This window comes from Elgaria multicarinata, chromosome 1 (genome assembly GCF_023053635.1).
Source record: "Elgaria multicarinata webbii isolate HBS135686 ecotype San Diego chromosome 1, rElgMul1.1.pri, whole genome shotgun sequence".
Taxonomy (NCBI): domain Eukaryota; kingdom Metazoa; phylum Chordata; class Lepidosauria; order Squamata; family Anguidae; genus Elgaria; species Elgaria multicarinata.
Genome location: NC_086171.1, coordinates 117,367,939 through 117,389,106, shown reverse-complemented (window position 1 = coordinate 117,389,106; position 21,168 = coordinate 117,367,939). Strand labels below are relative to the sequence as shown.

The window sequence follows — 21,168 nt, the reverse complement described above, 5'->3', positions numbered from 1 at the left end:
TACAAGGCTTCAGTTGTATATACGGTCTGAGTCTGAAAAATAAAGATTAGAAAGCAGACAGGTAAACTAGATATGGGGAGAGATGTAAATATAACTATCAAGAAACCAATTCCCATAATATTTGTTGAGGAGTGAAAGCGTACTCATAAACAGCATGTTTCTTTGTATGAGTCTATATACAGAGGGCAGTGTGAACGGAATTTTTGTATATGGAAATTTCCTACAAGTAAAGACAGGTAGGAAAATATGTTTCCAGTTGTATGAGGAATATACATATCCATTTATCTACATCTATAAGAAATGGGAAGGCAGAGTTGATAGTTATGCATAGCATTACTGTTGTACATAGCATAAGGATCCTTTTGCCTGTGCTAATTTCCTGCTAGCCTCCATTAATTTTACATGGCTAGCTATTTCCCTGCTTTTAACTGCAATGTTGTTGCAAGGAATAAAGTGCCTGTCTTTTCTACAAACAGCTACCTGTACTCCTAGTGGTGAGCTATAGTACTTGAAATATGAAAATCTGCCATTTTGGTGTTTCCTGAATATGTGAACATGCTTCCCTTTTCTTCATCCTGAAGAATAGGGATATCTCCTAGCCCTGATTCCATTATTTGTCATGAATTCAATTGCATACTGTTCTAAAGTTTGCCTGACAACAACCCGAGACTGAAAATGCCCCCTTATTCATTGACAAGATAATTAATCATGACTTAGCTTCTCCAGCTACTGTTAATCAATTTGTAGCTTTAGAACTACCGTAGCTTTTCACTCTCCCTTTGGCCTTTTTTGATAACTGCTTCTTCAGGTCAGACCCTTAAGGTGAGCTAATTGGAAGTATTTTACATGGGGAAAAGATTAGGGCTCTGGGTAGTATCCTATTGTGCCTGTGTACCTGTGGGACCCGTTGCTTGTGCAACAGAGTTCTAAAAACAACTCGGAATGAGTGGAAACATTTGTTTCCAGAATGGGGCAGATCAGCAGTTTGTAAAAGAGCGCTTTGCTAACCTTTCCCAAACTGGAAACAAACTGAAGTTTATGGGGTTGTTTTTGTTGCAACTCTACATGCTTCCAGACAACACTAGGGGCAATAGAGAATGTCCTGTAGCTTCATCAGTTCCTATTTCATCCCCCTTCCTCGTCCCCAAGTAACCATATCTCATGCTTTCACTCACTTACACTTAAACATCCAGCTTTATGGAGTGCTTGTAGCTAAACAGCGTTAGATAGCCTTCTCTGACAATATCTATAAAAGCATGAATAAAGTAAGTTGATTTGAATTTCTTTTAAAATGGCTCTAGCCTTAGTTTATTGCCTCCAAAACATAATGCTATGTTGCCACACTTTTTCTGCATAAAGCAACTCACACTAGTCTTTTCAACAGTTTCTAGAACTGCCAATGGCCCGTTGCACAAGTGCTGGGTCCCCAAATGGAATGGAAGCAGCTGAGGTGGAACAGCTCCATTGGATACTGCCCTTTGTTTCTCCAGCTAATGTTACTGAGCTGGACTCTTCCTGTATCTCTTCTGCCTGCCTTGATCAATTTGCTTCTATCACTTGCTGGTTCAATTGGGTGTGTTTGTGAGAATCCTCCCTTAGGTCACGTTAGTTGCAGTCCAAAAGAGCTACCAGACAAGTTTGGGGTGTACTTGAATGTTTACGGTTTATATTCCTGACAACTCCCCAAGCTTGTCTGGTAGCAGAAGCCACCCAAAAGTTGAACCAGCAAGTAAAATGAACTTCAATCTACCCACCACCTCCCTCTCCCAACAGTTCATAGACAGCATTCCTGCTCTGCTCCCATCTCCTTTGTCCCCAGCACAAGGGTTTTCCCCACAACATGGGTGACAATCAAGTCATATGACACACCTTCCACTGCCTCTCCTTTCCCTCAAATCTTATCACCTCCCTGGATACTATTCCCTGACTTCTTGTCTCCAGGATTCTCCCCCTCCCAAGTTCCTAGAGATGGGGGTGGGAAAAGAGCTCCTCAGTGTCCCCCATCTCCCAATAAGGACTGCAAGTTTTTTGTTCTTAAAAGGGTTACTGTGTTAAAGCAAGATTGTTGTAGCCTGTAAAAAGTGACAGCAGATTAATCAGGAAAAGCAGAAGAGAGACAGTGAACTTCCAGCTCAGTGACATTAGATGGAGGTACAGAGTCCTCATATTCTTCTTGTTTAAAAGTCCTTTTGCTCATCTTAAGGGTCTGATGCAGCAGAGGTATAAAAAGGTAGAGTTCAAAAACACAGTTCAAAAGATGCAGATTGATCTCAACAGCTGGGGAAGCTAAATCATGGTGTCATAGAGCTTTTCTACACAAGGCATTTACTGTCCACTCATGATTTCTCACTCAAAGTAGTTTTGCATGTGCTTTATGCAGTGTCATCCTCCTCCACGGTCTCTTCCTTGCTTTGCAATCATTACAGCTTTTTTTTTTAATGAGAAGGGCTGGTATTCCTTTGAATGGCGGCATGAGACCCTAGTGTATTTGCACAATTCTGCTATACCATAGCGCCACTGTTCCATTACAGGTTGTGTAATGGAACATATGGAAAGACAGAGAAAGCACACACACCTGGGAAAAAAAAGTGAAGCAACCAATTGTAATCTCACAAACAATCCAGAAGCAGCAGAAGACAAGCATGTAGAAAAGCCCATAATCCTTTCAGTCTAAAGGGAGACACATTCATTTCTCTCCAGGGCTGCAGTTTTCAGCTAAATTAAACATACTTTTTGATGAAAACTATAATGGTTAGAGTGATTCTTTTTCTATAGCTATTGACTGAGGCCTAATCTTCACCAAGCAGGATATTGCACTATGAAAGTGGTATATAAAAGGCAGGAGCCACACTACTGCTTTGTGGCGGTATTGAAGTGCACTGACAACTGTTGGGGCCCATTGACACATACCATATACCGCTTTCATACTGCTACATCCTTCTTGGTGTAGATGAGCCCTGAGTAACTTGTTGACAACGCATTAACTTCTGAAATACAGGGAAAATCTTGTTAATTTACATATAGCCAGCCTAGTCAACTTGCTGGCCTTAAGAAATGCCTAGTATAACCTTTGTTTAGGGGTCAATTTCACACACTATTTTAGATGTAAACCTTAAATGTTTAAAGTGTGATTTAGACAAATGCATTAATCAGACCAGGAATACTTATTAGGACATGTGGTTTGCTGCAGCTCTGTTTAATATACACAGTGGCAAATCTGGGTTTGCCTCTTTGAAGTGTGTGAAAAGGCACTCTGCTACGCTAGAATGCTGAGGAGCATAATCGTTGCATTCTTGTTTTTACAGGTTTGGTGGGGGGAGGGGAGAATGGGAAGCAGAGCAGCAGAATATAAACAATAATAAACCCAAATGTACTGTGTACTTAAAAGGAACACTGAAGGACAACTTAGTGCTATAAAAAATGTCCTGCTATATAAACTACGGTTTTCTGGAGGAAACTGGGTTGTTGTTTTTTACTTTTTCAGAACTGGATTAATTTGCCACTGATGGTATTAATCTCTTATTAAATATTTAGTGGATATATTTCAATATCCGTGGTAAATATGGTGACCATGACAATGCAAAGGTCATGTGTATCAGAGCCTTGGCACTTGGTACAAGATAGGGCTAGTTCTAAATCATGAATAATTGGGTTAGATCCGGACTAATTTAGTTGAAAAGTTAAGTTAACATCAGTATGAAAAGTTAAGTTCAACTAATTTAATTTGGATCCAACCTACTGTGTGATTAAACCACTTGACTATTTTGTGGATTTCTTTTTACCACCATTCAACATACCGGGGCTCAGAACAAGATGTTTTGGCAGCAGCTTTGCATCTCTTGCAACAACAGTCAAGCTTCCCTTTCTCAACCATAACATCTGAAACATAAAAATGCATGATGTGAAGACACTGAGCTTCAATTTTTCTTTCCCCATTTACTTCATTAGCTGCCACTCACATGGGCAGCCAGCATGATGATGTCACACTACACATTTTACTTACTCAGCGTTATAGAGAAGAAATATCACAGCACACACCTCTCTTGTAACTTCTATTTTCCTGTGTGTGGGTGTAAAATGCTGCTCCAGTCTCGACTGCCTTTTATCCCCTTTAACTTTTTTCCTGCTTTTTCAGGGTGGGATCTGGAGCATATGAACAAGTAGTGATTAAACGCTAGAACAACTGGACTAAAATAGCAGGATTCTTGAAATTCCAGCATTCGCTTGCTTCCGAAGATGGGCTCTCCCGAAATGCCAGCATACATTGGCCTGAGTTGTCAGTTTGGGTTCCTCATGTTGAAAATGCCCTCTTCTGTATCTACCTGTGGTATAAGGGCATTTTTTCTTCTAGTCCTTTGCCAGCCATTGTGAATGTGTTGGTGGATTTGTTGCATTGTTCTATGTGTAAATCAAATTGCCTTTTTGGAGGTAGGACAAATGGTATTTAATTGAACATAGTATGTTGAAGTTGTCAGCAGGTGGAAATGCATTCAGTAATGTTTTCTATTTACCACTTTTTTTAAGCCCTGGAAGTCAGTCTTAGAAGGGTTGTCTACTTCAGCCATTTATTTTACTGTTCGCCAATTGCTCCTGTCAAACCTGAATATAAAATGGCAAGTGCTGCTTTAAGGATGTGATCCTGCCACCTGTGCAGTGAGGAAATAAGATTAAATACTACTACAAATGTGCATAACTTTAAGGCTGAGTTGCACATGAGAGAGAGACTAGTTTATCTCTTAAAATGAGTGACTTTGACTAAATTTATTAAGATATATGGATGTATTGAATTACTGTTTACAGTACCGCACTCATGTGCCCTTTTGGGTACTAAAAGGTTGTACTGAGTTATATTTGGTCCATACCAAAAATCCACACTACTACACCATAGGTGTTCAATGAGAACTTTGACCTTGTGGAATGATCTGTAGTAAAAAGCTTGGAGCAGAAAATAGTATATATTTTAGCTCATAGAATATCAAGTTGAATTATTTAATGATTGAAAGAGCACCTTGTTCCAGAGGAAAAAGGGTTCTGAACTGTCTTAATGAACTGTTAAGAACCACTGAACAGCTAACCTGACCGCTGTCAGTTTAAGCTATCAAGAGAAGCACTTTATATAGCAGATTTTTTCACCCCATTCGAAAATCAAGCTCTCTTCTTTCATTTGAATGCTTACTCAGGCCCAATTTAAGTGAAGCATAGCCATGGGCAGATCACTTACCTGTGTAGTTGTTCCCTAGAGTTAGTGTCACTTTTAAAAAGTGTTTGCCCTATTTTGCCTAATATGTGTATTTGCTAAAGCCATAAATGCTCAGTTGTATAAGCAAGTACATAGAGTAAGTACCGTTAAAATCAGGGTTGGAGAGTATGTGTTCTTCCAGGTGTTAGTGGACTGCAGCTCCCATCAGCCCTAGGCAGCATAGTTGTGAGAGATGATGGGAGTTGCAGTCCAGTATCTGGGGAGCGGGGGCAGATTTCCCATCCCTGCTTTAAATGCCAGCTATGTGGAACACTTATATGGATGAGTGCTTTGCTCATAGCTGCATCTTTTTAAAAAACTGGGTCTCATTTTGATCTGTTATTTCACCGAGTTAGTCTTAGACAATACTCATTGATTTCAATGGAACTTGTGCAGATAAACATTCCTGGGGGAACTGTGATATGTATAAATGTGCACAAATGGAAAAGTGCAGTGTGCCTATGCAACAATTTCAACAAATCTTTTTTTGACAACTTAAACAGCCCAATTTATTTTTGTAAAAGGATTTTAGTGTTTCAGGATGAAAAAACTGCCAATAACTCAGAAAAGTACCAATTGTTTAGTGGCTGACCTCAGATGGCACAAAAGTCAGTTACTAGAATTGATTTAAAACAACTTTGAATAAGTTAACTAAAGCTATTTTTACTTGGTGCATGCAGAACATTTCATGTTTTTAGTGGTTCTCTGAATTCATTCAGTATTCTTTTTGAAGAAATATAATGGAAGACTAAAGACTTTAGCTAAATGAAGGATGTTTTATGTTTGAAGGGTTTATTTTATAAATGTCATAACTCATGTTCACTTGTTTAAATCATATATGTGAACTGTTAAAAACTGAGAACCATTTCTTTATTAGGGTACCCAGAAATAACTTTGTCACTGCTTTATAAAGCGTTTTATTAAATTGGAGCTTGTTCTAATTGAATTTAAGTAAAGATTTTATTTTTAAAAACTGCTGTTAATATAATGCACACAAAAATTATTTTGAAGTATAAATTTAGTTTGATATGTTAAAAGTTGAAAAGTTTCTAAAATAATGTTTGAATTTATTGAGGAATGTTTCTGATTCTGAAAAATGTAAGTCCCAGAAGATGGCTGATTTGGAGAGGTGACAAGTTGGCAGGAAGGGAATGAATTCAAGTGATTGCTTAGTGTAAGGAACTATCATGTTCAATTAGATGTTCTGTGGTATAATGTGCATTCAAATGCAGTGTTGGTCAGTCCCCATAAAAATACCCACTTTCTTTAATTGTAGAGCTTGCAGGAAGGAAATTTGTCTTTTGCACCCATCACACTGGTGGTAGTTTAAAAAAATATCTGTATTTTAGTTCCATGAAATGTTTGAACAGCTATCATGCACTTTTGTTAACTGAACCATTTGTATGAAGTGATTCCAACTGTGTCCCTGAGACATGGGAAATGACCTTCATATTATATATGGCATTAATTTTGTGTAAACTGTACAGTGAAATCCCAAACTAACACTTTTTAGTAAAATCCCATTTTTTTACCATAAAATAATGTAAAGTGGTCTTACAAATCCAATAAAAGTTTGTCTTCAACTTCCATTTGTATGTGCTGCTTTCCCAAATAAGTAGAGAACCTAAGAAATACTAAATAGAAATGTGCACTTATTTCCCCCCCTAAAATTAATTAATTTGATAGGGAGTACGGTTATCTTTCCATTTCCCTTTTTCAATCATGCAAAAGCAGAAGTTAGCATTTTGGATAGCTGCACCCCATTTTCAGTTTCATTCTCCTGCAAGACAGGAATGGGTCAGTTTGCACCAGGTGCTTTCCTTAGAGGTCTGCTTAGGATCTTACATGTTTAAATCCTTGGCTCATCACGGTACGGGAAAGGTTTGATCTAAACATATAAAAATCCATTTACCTCTGTCAAACATAAGATGTATGCGAGATGGGTTTTGGTGGAATAGTACTCATATTCTCACTTCTGCCTTTCCTGTAGAAGAAAATCACCAGTTAAAAGTGTTAGCCTGTCTAGCCCTATTGCTGTCTCCTTTTCTCATCTATATTTCAATCACTGTGAGCTTTACTGCTCTGATTCAAAGGCTAGAAGATATAAAATTACATCCCGCGAGTCAGAAGCTTGCACTTGACCTTGAAGACTCTTTCACTTTTCTTTACCTTCAGTGGGTCTGTGCTTTCTACATATTTATGTGTTACATGCTATATCCCGAAATATGCTTTGTGTTAGTCAAAATATGCCTTATATACTATTTTTGTTTTAGGCACTTTTACTCAACACCACTCTCCAATTCACTTGCTTCTCCATGCCTTTTAAGTTTGGTCTCTCTTACCCCGAGTCTCACCTGTAGAAATGTTCCCATTTGTTACTAAGCTCCTACATTTTCATCAACATCCAGTTAGTGATCTAGATATGGATGCACTGTAAAACTTTACTGCCAGCTGTTTCACTGGTTAGATGTCACTACGAAGTTGCTGGACAGTTTTTTTTTTAAAGTATATGTCTAAGGACAGAGTATAAATTGTGTTTTGGGTTTTCTTTTCTCTTCCTTCCCAAAAATGATCTCTCCTCAGCTACACAGTGGTAACAAGACTCTAGGAAGAAGCAGAAGTGGCTACAGTAGTGCACTCTGCAAAGCCCTGGACTAGGGCCAGGCTGGAAGGTGACAGTGTTCTGGTTACAGTCCAAGGAGAAAGCTACTGCAGCACAAGGGTGATAGAACATCGCATTGCCAGATGATAGGGGGGAAATAATCCAAACTATGACATTTTAATAAGTGCATTTCTTGAGCACCATTCAAAGCACCTTCTGCCAAAGTTAGACTGCTACTGCGGGCATTTCTTAATGACCCAGCACTTAGATATGTTTTGGTTTGTAAATAAAATATTCTTCCATCAGTAGCTCCGCTAATAAGATCACCGGGTGGGACGGGTCTGCACATTGCAGGCACCCAGTAAACATGATTGAGGATTGAATTAGTGACATACGAAGTCCTCCACTTGTGTTTGTACCACTTTAGTGAATAGCTAATACAAACCTTTTTTATTAGTTTGGAGTAGGAGTGAAGAAACCTCAAGCTCATGAGATCTACTTTTGTTTTTATCTAGATCTCCCAAGATCCACCAACTAATATAGGTATTTGTATAGTTGGTAAGAATACACCAGGAATTTGTATTCAATAACAAAACTGACCTCTCAGTGTCAACTTTTTCATACAAAAATCCACTCTGTCTCCGTATGCCTGCAGCCCTCCCTCACTTTCCTTTGTTTCTGCAGCCTAATTTAGAGCGCGCTTTTTAGTTGTTGCTCCTGTTAGGGTTGGAATTCAAAAATCCTGGCTGAGCTACTGCAAGGCCCTCTGCAACCTACATTTTGCCCACCCAGAAAGGAGGAAAGCAGCACTACTTCCCCTCTATTTGTTACATGAGAATATACTATTAAGCAGCGTTCTTCAAAGAAGCATACCACCTCGTGGCTAAAAGTAGTATTTGCAAGCTGAATGTTCAAGGCCTCTGTTGGAGATGGACTATCTAATCTTTCTACAGCAGAAATTGTTCACTGTCACATAAGAAAGATAGCAAATGTATTTTTTCGCACAACTACATACGTTGTGAAGCCAAATAGTTTACCAACTGTTATAGCTAAATAAAAAACATACTTCTTAACAGGAGAAACAGAAAGCAGCTGCCTTGCTTTTCTTTCTTTGTATGAGGGCAGGGGTGACTCCAACTGCTATAGGACTTAGATGAGAAAGGAAATCCTATGACAAAGCAGTATAATGGTACCAGAGACAGGACTGAGCCTTATGATTGTGTATCATATAGGGACAGGATTACAAAAAGAGGCTCCAACCATAACGGTGGAATTAGGGGTAAAGGATTGGAGTTTCTCCTCTCAAGAATCACACCTTAATAGGTAATGATGGTAATTGTGTCACTTTGGCACGAGATTCAGTTTCTTGCCTCGTTGCTGAAAATATTTGGACATTTCATGAGTGCCAATCCTTATTGGACAGCAGTATGTGTAGTTCTGAAGGAAACCTTTTTTAAAAAAAACAATTACAGCTATCTTTAGTTTGTTAGATACACACTCATTTCAGTTCTCCTACTAAAATAGTTCTATTAAGACACTACAAAGTTTTTACAAAGTAGTACAGTAATTATTCAAGGTCTACAAAACAATCCATCCTTGCAGCGCAAAAAAGGAACTTTTTACATTTTTCTGTTGTCAGATACATTTGTAGTGAAACCTAGTTTCTAATGGATTTTACTAATCACTTCCTTTACTTTGCAGTTAGACTAATGAATTATACAAACATAAGTCAATTTCTTAGTCAAACCAAATTATATGGGACTATAATTATGGCCAATTTTAAAGCAAAGACTTGACATCTGATTGTGACATTGAGTATCAAATCTAACCTGTTATAATTTACTTTAAACCAGCAGCAGAGCACTGATCCCTGGACTCCTCATTTTCCAATTAGTGAACTAGTATCATTATTAAAAGACTGTGCTAAGTTTCCTGCTCTTCATTTTCATATCCAACATCAATCATCACAGTAGATCCATCATTGCTCAATGCAATTTTTCCAGTTATAAGCTTACTCAGTATTTCAAAAGTACCACAAAGTTGATTCACTTTGGGAAAAGAAAAGAGTTTTGCAAGAGGTATGTAGACAGTATTTCCATTAATAAATGGCTGCATATTTTGATTGTCAGCTTCAACTAAAGGAGGATACTCCAAATGCCTCAGGAAACAGCAAGATGACCGGAATCTGGGTTCAATTTCAACATGGTCCTCACAATGCTTTTTAAATTCAGATTTTCTGTGGTTCAATAGTCTCCTTGCAATTATTTGTGCTGTCCGAATAACTTCATTGACCACTGCATTCTGCAAGTACTTTTCATCTTTAAGACTTGGATATACGGCTTTGAAAACCTTTGACATGAAAAATCCGAACACATTTATATAGCACATCTCAAGTGTTCAAAGCACTTTGCATACTCATATAGAATTATAAACTAGACAAAGCTGTATTTGACAGTTTTAAACATGTTGATAGTACACCAAAATCAGATTAAAAGCACCTCATCCTTATCATTTATCTAACATAAGCAGCAAGTAGTAAAAAATGACTTGGATTCAAGCTTGGCGCTCTGCAAAGAGAATGACTCCTTCCATTTGTGATGTGAAGTGAGATCCAGCAGAAGGTTTCTGCCGGAAAAAAGGTACATGCCAACAATTCCCCCTTTAGCTCACAGCACCACATCCTATGCTGTTCTGGATGGTCCCCCAATTCTCCAAAATGACATTGGAGATGGAGCCGATGGCTGCAGGGAAGGGGGTAATGGAGAAAGTTGCTGTCCTAGCCAATTCCTTCAGCACCAGCAGAACTATGCTGAGTAAAAGTCTAGATCCAACCCTACAAGTTACAGCTTTCTGAACACAGTGACTTCCAGCACAATGGCACAATGCCATGCTCCTTGTTTCAATTTACAAACCCAGCAATCTGTGCCTTTAAAAATTTTTTAGAAACAAACTTTATGAGTAAGGCTTGCTATCAAATTGGGTAGGGTTTGTACAAACTAGCAGGAGACTTATTACAGCACAATCATTTGCATGTCTACACTAAGTAAGTCTCATTGAGTTTAATGGGACCTGCTCCCACATGACCGTGTACAGGACTGCAATCTTAAAAGGCACAAAGCCTAAGCAAGAGGTAGCCATTCTTCCACAAGTTACCCACATAAACATTACTAGAAATAAAATAATTTAAATGTAATATAGTTGGTTCTCCTACTCTGCCTTATTCACTACTGTTATATTGAAACTACAATCTAAGTTCAGAGTGTCCCACTAAACAAAGTGCTGGTCTTGGATCTAGTTTCAAATTTAGTTTCAGTTACACTGGTGGGAACTCTGGCATCATACTCTAAAGACTTTTATGCAGTACCAAAAAAGTGTGCATCACACTTAAAACATCTGATGATGCTTCCTAAACATTAAAAATGAGAAGATGATACTATAGGTAAATTTTCTTCTCCAAGAGATGTTTGTCTATGGCAATATTTTAGATTACCTAAATTAAGAGTAAGAATTTTTTTCAAATTTTGGCTGTCATTTTAAATCCCTAAGTGCCTCTCTAGGCCCTTGTTTCATCAATCATAAAACACATTTGTTTGGAAGTTCACATGAAATCAATCAAACTTCCTTCCCGGTAAGTGTTTTCAATACTGACCAGCAACAAGGTTCATTTGATATTAAAGAGGCACAAGTCCAACATTTTGACTTCGATTACAATTAAACATAAATATCATGTACATCTTACAAAGTAACCCCTTTGTACTGAATTTATATCTACTTCCAGAAGCAGAAGATCTACTTACAGTTTTATAAACATGTTCTTGGTATTTTTCAGGTCTGTCAGGTTCTCTATTCTTTAGATTTTTTCTCACAAACACACCTATTTGTGTACAAAATCCAACATCTTTTCCAGGAGGTGGGGCTCCTAATCCAGTAAACTCCACTGTATAATCATAGTGAGCAGCAGCATCTTGAGCCCTGTGTTTATGACAAAACACCAAATCATCCCACTAACTTAGAAGTGCTTATTCTAACAAACCTATCTTGCTTATGACACATGCTACTAGTCCCCCTGGGATGTTCTTTGTCTATTGTTGTATGTTTACAATTAGTATCCCTTCATAATGTAATGAGTGTACTGGAATACAGCTCAGTACATGGTACTGGTGAATTTTTATCACTTGAAGCGACATCATGAGCAATACCAAGCCACTAGGCCACAAAGAAAAAGAAAGCCAGCCATTCTAGCAGGAGGGGGAATCCTTTCTTTCCTGCCCACTAACATTGCCTGCATGGATGATCTGGTGGATATTGTAGTGATGGTGGCAGAAGATTGCAGCTGCTGGGAACAAGCCACTTCCTCCTTGGGGAAAGTTACAACTGCACAATTGTGGGGGCTGTAGTGATTTTATGAATTGGAAAGCCAGGTTAGTTGCTCTGACTGACAAAAGCAAGTACAATGCGATTCTGAAGGGGAGAAACAGCGTTATAGCAATTTTACAAATTGGAAAGGCAGGCTACTGGTAATCCTATTGTCAATGTGGGGGGGGGGGAGTGAATTGGGAGGAGGCAGCCCCACCCCTTGACCACATCACTGCCAGCTCATAGTGGCCCACCCAGGATTTAATGCGGAGGGACAGGGCACACTGCAGTGGAACCACCTGGAGTCACTTTAGGTGAAAAATACAGACTAAAAGGACTTTCAGAAAATGCAGCTTTTCAAGAAGGAAGCTGCTGATTGGCTGAGGACTGGTGACAACATCATGTGTTGCAAAAGACCTCAAACTGCTCTCTTTCCACACTAAATTGTTGGTGTAGATTGACACTCTGCTTAATATGATTTGTGAAGGTGTATGTCTTTTTAAAAGTTAGGGAATATCCACAAACTAAGAAAATACACAGAACAGGAGCTGTTCATTTGTCATATCTTGTCCCACCTTTTTCCCCATGCTGAGAGGTTGTTGGGGTTGAAAGACAGGCAGCCAACTCTATATAAAGTCCAAAGAGGGTAATCAAATGATATGCAGGCGATGCAATGCTTGTGATACAGCATTCCAAAAGCAAAACAAAGTACTAGTAGTGCATCCAGTTTATCAAATTTTATAGCTTTTAAAAAAATTAAATACTTAAAATTTTATAGCTTTAAAGTGTGTGTGTGTGTGTGTATATATATATATATATATATATATATACACACACACACAAGCAGATTTGAAAAGGAGGGTAATGCAAACTATGTCATGATGCCTACACCAATGGTTGAATTTCACTTTAACTTCTGCCATTAATGATTAACATAATGATCAACAGCAGAGTAGAAGGGGAATCACCACAATAAAGACTATCAAAATGTATGGCATGGTTTCATTTTTCTCTCTCCTCCTCAAATACAATACTAAAATATTCACTATTGCTTTCCACTTTTTAAAAGTCAAACATATAAAAGATTCAATGTACTCACCAGTTCTGAAATTGTGCTCGATTCCACTCAAATTTATGATCTGGGTGTCTGAATAATGTTGCAATTGGAAGCAAAGGATTAAATTCTGCATTTGGTGTGCTAATTATGACCATGGCTGGATTCATAAAACCAAATACCACTTCCGGAAATTTCTCCAACTCTCTTGCCTCCAGGTGTTCTATTCTGAAAGTAGGTTACAAGGACCTTCTTACTTTCCTGACCAAGTACATCTACTATTATAATATAAAGAAATTGCACCGAGATAGCTATGATGTAATATTATTTTGTGAAGGAATAAGCTTTGAATTTACACCTAAAAGTACGAAGCTGCCTTATACTTCATCCACCCAGCCCAGATTGTTTATTCCGACTAATGAACAAGTACTATTCTTCCAAGGTCTGTCTCGGCATACTTCCCGAATACTTTCCCTTGAAACAGGGCTTGGAACCTCTCTACCACTGTTATAGCCCCCCCTTCCTCTTCCCATCCATACTTCCCTTTAGCTACAAGACCTCCATTTCATTCTATTTCTCCTTTCCACCCATAGATCTACATAATTTTCTCCCAAGTGTTGACAGTACTGCACAAAAGATATGAAATTGGTTTATCAGACCACTTTTCCAATCATTTATTTATTTATTTATTTATTTATTACATTTTTATACCGCCCAATAGCCGAAGCTCTCTGGGCGGTTCACAAAAATTAAAACCACAGTAAAACACCCAACAGTTTAAAACACAATTACGAAATACAGTATAAAAAGCGCAACCAGGATAAAACCACACAGCAAAGTTGATATAGGATTAAAATACAGAGTTAAAACAGTAAAATTTAAATTTAAGTTAAAATTAAGTGTTAAAATACTGAGTGAATAAAAAGGTCTTCAGCTGGCGACGAAAGCAGTACAGTGTAGGCGCCAAGCGGACCTCTCTGGGGAGCTCGTTCCACAACCGGGGTGCCACAGCGGAGAAAGCCCTCCTCCTAGTAGCCACCTGCCTCACTTCCTTTGGCAGGGGCTCACGGAGAAGGCCCCCTGTAGATGATCTTAAGGTCCGGGTAGGTACATATGGGAGGAGGCGTTCCTTCAGATAACCTGGCCCCAAACCGTTTAGGGCTTTAAATGTTAATACCAGCACTTTGAATTGGGCCCGGACCTGGACTGGCAGCCAATGAAGTTGTAAAAGGACTGGCGTAATGTGATCTCGCCGGCCAGTCCCTGTTAATAACCTTGCTGCCCTGTTTTGCACCAGTTGAAGTTTCCGGACCGTTTTCAAAGGCAGCCCCACGTATAACGCATTGCAGTAATCCAAACGAGAGGTTATCAGAGCATGGATAACTGTAGCTAAGCTTTTTGATTAATCATATTAATTTCTGCTATTTTGCATGTCTAAGATGAAATTAAAAAGTAAGATGGTACACTGTTTCATTATGAGAAGTTGCTTGTAAGCAGGAAAGAGATGCATAGTTCATACAATAGAAAAAGGCATAGAAGTTTTATTAAAAGAAAGCCATGTGATGTTGGGTTTTTTAACCCTGAAATAAATATATTTTAGTTCAATACTCACAATTCAATACATGTTATCATGTCGAAGCCCAACATACAAGGGTCTTTGTGAGCAACTGAACCTTGATGGAGGATAATTGTCAGAGGGCTTTCACTTGGCTGGAGATAATCACCAGGAAGGGGAAAAAGTGTATGCCTAAAAGCAAAGTTGAACAGCATGAAAGAACCCTGATAACACCTTTTCCAACTTCTGGTGTCCTGTGTATCACTAAGTTCCAGCTCAAGATAGTCAATATAAAATGGGATTGTGCAAGCAAAAATTGCTTGAGTTTTAATATTCTCCCCAAACCACTACAGAACAGGTACAAATGGATGATGCCTGATTTCAGAAGGAGATACTGATACTTTACACATCTGAACCCCACCAGCAACTTCAACTGCTCTTTCTTTTTAACTTATAGATTATAGCCTCTGCTGATCCTATCAAGTCTACAAAGCAGAACACACTTTAAACACATGGAAAGAGAGATCAGAATCTGCTTTTGTATCTCTGACCCTATTGTTGTTTTTTAATTATTTGTAAAGATTTTTTAAAATTAATTTTAAAAACCTGGGAGGCTGGTATGCGCTTCAAAGTAATGCACCGACCTCCAACATCGTATTGATTTCCAATATGCCTCCAAGCAGATGTGGACCAAGAGGCATTTCAGAAAATGAAACTGGTGGGTGGCTAAAGCTCAGCACTTCATTTTGACATGTGCTCAGCCCCTGCCCCCGAAAATACAAAGTAAATTGGGGGGGAGGCAGGTGAACATCATGGAAGGCTAGAGGGGGTGGAGGGGAGCAGCGCGTGTTACCTGTGCTATGTGTGTTGCCTGGCTTTTTTTTTTTGGTTATGCAGTGTATATGAGCTGGTTGGTTTGTTTTTGGTGCAGAGCTTTTGTTGCATGGTGTGTGTTTTCCGTTTTTGTTTTTTGTGTGCCTGTGTGTGTGCTTTGTCCAGGATGGGGGATGTGCAAGGGCGGGTGTTTTGCCTGTATATCCCCGAGCATCACCAGCTTGCTTTCTGTGAAATGGGTATTTTGTTGTGCTTTGTGGAGGCAAATATGTGACTTAGCATTTGAGACTCAAACCCCACCACTGCTGCTAACTCAAGTTTCTTAGCTTCTAAGCCTCATCAGTTTGTCTTCTGTAAAATGGCTGTTGGAGCAGAAAACTTTGGGAATAAAATATTAGTTTTGTGTTTTGGAGCTCTGACTCCATATCTTGTATTCAGGTTGTTGGATGTTACTTTTCTTTTAGCCTCACCAATTTGCCCTCTGGAAATGGTTGTTTTGTGAATGAGAGCACCCACAACATTCTCTCAAAATTCTAAATTTGCCCACCAGCCCAAAAAGGTTAGGGACCCGTTTTACGACAAAATATTAAACAAACAGCGTAAGTAGTGACCATGAATATTGACAAGTTATTCTCGCTGTGAGGTTAAATTTCTAATCGAAGGTACCCTCTAGAAGAGATTGCTTCTTGGGCATAACCCCCATAAAACAGGTCTGCAAGATATATCTTTCAACATGAACAGCACAATTATTTTTTGAGACTATCTCAACACTTTTAAGGCTTTTTAAAAGGAAAAATAGAAAATGAGGATGACTGCAATTTGCTGACACACAAACAAGATTAGCAGGAATATTCCTACAGAGCTATTAGGGAACTGCTGATTAAAAAAATTGTGGTGGGGGAGTCCTGCCAGAAAAATATTGTTTCAAATATAAAACAGCATGGCATAAAGTTAGACATATCACTGTAAATATTTTTAATGTTATTCTTGTAGCTGTTATTATTTACTGCATTTCTATACTGCCCCATAGGTGAGGCTCTCTGGGTGGTTTACAAATATTAAAAACATTAAAATACAGTATACAAAGTTTAAACGTCATTTACATAAAAACATACAAACAATATACACAATGACAACATATATCTAAAAACAACTTTGAACAGTCAACCATAACCATAGGATAGATCCCAGACTGCTTAGAAAGTCATCATAAACTGCCAAATGCCTGAGAAAAGAGAAAGATCTTAACCTGATGATGAAAAGGTAATACTTTTTCTTCAGAGGATATTGATGTTTCCCACACTCACTAAATACTGTGGGACAAGAGGATACCATATTCTGTGGAATTTACCTGAAAGGGTATTGACAAGAATGCAATAATATTGAAATATTAACTTATTAATGATGGGGTGTATCCAACCATGCCGGTCCACCAGTGGAATGGAAATCACTGGTGGAACTTTTCCCACTCCACCTCCACACCAGAAAGTGCCGAGGGCTGCAGTGTGGGGCAGGATACAAGGAGATATCCACTGAATTTAAACCAATGCTAATTGAGCCAATATTTTCAACCCTAAAATGAAGATCATAATGAGAAATACAAATTAAGAAGACATATGAAAAAGAATAAACACCGATTACATCCTACTACTCCCCACCAAATGCGGTAGCCAATTTTAAATCTTGTGTTATGAAATGAACTGTCAAATCAGGAGACTTTAAAAATCCTTTTTACTAACACTGTTCAGAACAAATTGGAAAATGAAGCATTCTATATTCCTTTCTGCTTCCTTCTGTGTAATCTTTTTATTTTTATCTGAAGTTTCTGGGGCACACAGATCTGCTTTCATGAAAAAAACACGAAGAATATTTTTCCTTACATTTTTTCCTTCATCACATCTTCACTGATATCTAGTCCAACAAGAACTTCAATGCACTTGCAGAATTTCAGCAACCAGAGTAGCCTGCAGTCAGCACATCCCAAATCTGCCACCTGCCAATTAGAATTTGATATAGTGCTAGCTAATATTTCATAATTAAAACTGGGTTGATTTTCAGATTATATTCTGCACTTACATTTACATGAAGTAGGAATCAAACAATTCCTTAATTTTGAGCTTGTCTATGGAGTGTTGCAGAGCTAAAATCTGCCACCACTGAAAAAAACACTTAGGGATCTAGACTATTGCCATCTAGCGGTAACAATTTGAAGAGGGGAAATGTCCTCAATGCTGTGTTCAGAAACCCCATGGACACAAGTACAGAAGCTGTGGTCAAGTGTTGCGGCTGCAAGCCACTCCCTTGCTCCCTTCCTCACACACCAGCATCAGCACAAAAATTATCCTGGCTTGAATTAAGGCTAAAGCCATAGTTTTCTGTTATGTCCAAACCAGGGAATTCTCGCTTAACATCAGTTAACTTACATCCTGGTTCATTTTCCTAGTTTGTGAACCAATATATAGTAAAGTTCCCCAGGTTGGATATAACGGGAAACTCTGGCTTAATGTAAACCAAAAGCATTACCCCCAAAGCCAGAGCATGGCGAGGGGAAGGGCATGCAGCCATGGCACTCATCCACTTTGCATGATTATCTGAACATGGCCTACGCATTAGCTCCATGGTCCATGAAACCCTGCCCTGCCTATTTCCAATGGTATCCAAGATGACACACATACCTAGATAGGCGTATCTCCCATCTAGACCATATTGTGGAAAAGGAGAGAGAAGACAAGTGTCCTGGCACAATAGCAGAATATAAAATAATCCATGCTCCCATATTTTTTAAAATGACTATATATTATTTTATTTATTTTTTATTTTTATTTAAGGATTTTTATGCCACCATTCAGCCAAAAAAGGCTCTCATGGCGGCTTACAAAAGTATTTCTTGACATTATGAACCAACAGAATGCATTGTGAATATACTACAGCATAAACATGTAAGTTAGCTGCCTCTAACTGTTCCCATGTAAATTAGCTGCCACTAATTGGGCATCAGCACAAGATCAAATCCGTTACAATTTAAGTTGCATTTTCTAAATTCTGGAATCAAAGCCTTTCCCAACTGCACATCTTCCCTCATGATAGTGCTTTGGTAATGGAGACATTAAATCTTTAAAGCACTTTGTGCAATTATTTTGTATAATTCTGAAAGGGAAGCATTTTCCCCCAATATCTAAATGATTAAAACATGCAGTTAGGTAAAAGGCCTTTACATGGTTTCACAGACACCCTATGAATGTCAACCACAACGTTATTTAAGAGTTATAACCCAAGTATAACTTTTAAAATACTTAAATGTAAAAATACTAGAGCACATAGCAGATATTACTAGTAACAAACTATACAAATTCTCATGTCACTTTGTGGATTTTACTTCTTGTTTAAGTGTTTCCCCCACCTAATTATGTGGAGTGCACTGTCCCACTATACAATTAAGCGCACATTTAGCTCAACATTTTTGCTATAGCGTGTCACACAGCAAGACTAAGTCTACCAGGATAGTAACTCTTATACTATTGAGTGTATTTTGCCAAGAAACGTGCACTAACCTTTTTAGGTTTATGACTACTCACTAACTGTTTAATAAACTGGTAGCGTTGTTTGTATAATGGTGGCTTAAATGTAACTGCCCTTGCAAGTTCATCCTTTTGCAGCTTTACATCCATAGTCAAGGCTAAAAACAAAAGATAGATATTAAATACTATAGTACATTAAATACTATATTCACAATAACTATTAAATACTATATTCACAATAACTATTCTGCAGATTGGATTTTTTGAGTAACCTTGTGATACAAACATAGTTGTATCCTGCTTTCCTTTAATTTTGAAACCTAACAAAAACAGCTGCAGCCATTTTGACCCATGACATTTTAGTTCCTCATGTGCATATTTCTTCTATCCTAAGCATGCATATTTGGGAATAAGCCATACCGAAATCAAAAGGTCTGCTTCTGAATTTTTAATAGCCATATTTTTAGATCACACACAACATGCAGTAGATAAGCAACAACACCTTTTAATGTGCTCAGGCACTCCACTTTCTGTGAAGAAACTGCTGGCAAATCTAATCAGCATGATTCTCAAAATAGTCAAAAATGTATTGACTGGGTTATTGGCAACATTGCTTTTCCAAACTTTTATTTAGGCTATCCTGTTAAAACGATGCTGTGAGTTCTTAACAAACACTAAATAAAATAAAAGTTTTCTTTCTTTCCTTGTTGCAGTAGTGTCTACAATACTGAGCTAGATGGACCAAGGCATCTTCCTACCTTCACTTTCCCAGACAACTACTAGATTCTTTCTCCATAGGCACTGTAGGGTAGAAGAAATGGAAACTGAACTGACTCACACCACATACAACGCCGCCCCAAATTAGGAGATCTCTCTCCTATCAATCCCCATTCCCCTACCAGTCTCTGTACTCCATGTTCACCAGGAAGGGCGCTGCTCTCAATGACATCTTTATTTTAAACCAGATTAGAAATGACACGTGGCGGGGCCTTTTCAGTGGTGATACGCCCAGAAATTCTTCCCCTCAGAGAAATTTGCCAGAGCGGCTGATTTTTTTTTCTGAAAATGAAGACCCTTTTATTCCTGCAAAGGGTGGGGTGTGCGTGACTAAGCTTTAGCTTTTGTCTTTTTTAAAAAAAAAAAAAAGTTTTTTTAAACAGCATTCCTGTTTCTATTTTTTTCTTTAAAAAGGTGTGATTTCGTTTTTTCTAGCATAAACAACTCTGAAGGCTCAGTAGAGCTAAACGTAAGTTCTAAATATGCATGTCTCCATTTCTATAATCTCAACCTCCTCTCAGGACGTTTCCCCTCACATCGTTTTACTTACCTGTTGATTTCCTCCATTTCCAGCCCCTCTTTTCCTCCTCCTATCTTAACCCTCTAGAAACTTAAGACGGTTACCTCTTTGGACTTCTTTCTCTCTCTCTTATATTTGCACACACTGGGCTTTCTTCCACCCGACAATCCGAGACTAGTTACTGCTTGCCCTGGCCCATTTCCATTCTATACCCTTACCCCTGAAACCCAAGGCAGTCGGTAGTACCCAAGGTAGTACCTCATACTACGCTCTCAACCGTCACCTTCTTCGCCAAACGGCTGTTAACACGAGGCTTAATACTGCCACGTCCGCCTTGTACCTTCCACCGTCTCAAGCCAAAACCAGCTGTAGGTTGCCCATAAATAGCTCGCAACGGACCCGTGTCTACTTCCCGCTACACTCCAACCAGTCGTCTCCCCTTCGCCATTTTGTTTTACTCCAGGGGAGGCCGCGTTGCTTTCTCCTCCAGAAACGAACGGAGCTCCATCTACGAGCACGCGATCTTAACATGTGTGGAAGCGCCACTGAGTTCAACAGGTCGTTCTCCCAAGCAAATACGATTTGGATTGCACCTTTCCGTGAGGTAGGCGGGTTTCCCTCTTCAGGCTCCCCCAGCTTCCATTAATCATCACTAATGGTGCATTTCTATACACGTCTATCCATAACTTAGGCCCATTGAGTTCAGTTGGATT

The 21,168-nt window shown here is 38.7% G+C and overlaps 2 protein-coding genes across 6 annotated transcripts in view; one reads left to right on the top strand and one right to left on the bottom strand.

The window, feature by feature from the left end:
* EEIG2 (EEIG family member 2) overlaps nucleotides 1-6,822 on the top strand; it is a 36,692-nt gene extending 29,870 nt beyond the window's left edge. Inside the window, exons 11-12 of one of the 2 annotated variants that reach the window (XR_010025895.1) lie at nucleotides 4,136-4,493; nucleotides 4,525-6,822. Coding sequence is in view for 1 of the 2 variants with exons in the window: in XM_063135448.1 (XP_062991518.1) it covers nucleotides 4,136-4,178 (43 nt within the window). In the remaining variant the exon portion in view is untranslated. Of the gene's footprint in view, nucleotides 1-4,135 lie in introns of both variants that reach the window. The other variant, XM_063135448.1, reaches the window with a different exon arrangement.
* Nucleotides 6,823-9,486: 2,664 nt separating this feature from the next.
* HENMT1 (HEN methyltransferase 1) lies at nucleotides 9,487-20,759 on the bottom strand. 4 transcript variants are annotated; one of them, XM_063135481.1, is made up of 7 exons: nucleotides 20,739-20,759; nucleotides 19,192-19,316; nucleotides 17,521-17,633; nucleotides 14,864-14,998; nucleotides 13,297-13,479; nucleotides 11,639-11,813; nucleotides 9,487-10,190 (listed from the first exon to the last, which is right to left on the bottom strand). In XM_063135481.1, the coding sequence occupies exons 2-7, from the start codon at nucleotides 19,306-19,308 to the stop codon at nucleotides 9,765-9,767; spliced, it is 1,149 nt and encodes a 382-aa protein (XP_062991551.1). In that variant the 5' UTR covers nucleotides 19,309-19,316; nucleotides 20,739-20,759; the 3' UTR covers nucleotides 9,487-9,764. The 4 variants fall into 4 exon arrangements, with proteins under 4 accessions (XP_062991551.1, XP_062991542.1, XP_062991559.1 ...); XM_063135472.1 differs by lacking the exon at nucleotides 20,739-20,759 and adding an exon at nucleotides 20,714-20,734; XM_063135489.1 differs by lacking the exon at nucleotides 20,739-20,759 and adding an exon at nucleotides 20,486-20,505.
* Nucleotides 20,760-21,168: the final 409 nt, after the last annotated feature.

Coding starts and splice junctions, on each gene's coding strand:
- HENMT1 (XM_063135481.1), bottom strand. CDS start 19,308: ATGGATGTAAAGCTGCAAAAGGATGAACTTGCAAGGGCAGTTACATTT. Junction 13,480..14,863: donor ATGATAACATGTATTGAATT/GTGAGTATTGAA, acceptor ACCTACTTTCAG/AATAGAACACCTGGAGGCAA. Junction 11,814..13,296: donor CGAGCACAATTTCAGAACTG/GTGAGTACATTG, acceptor TCATAAACACAG/GGCTCAAGATGCTGCTGCTC.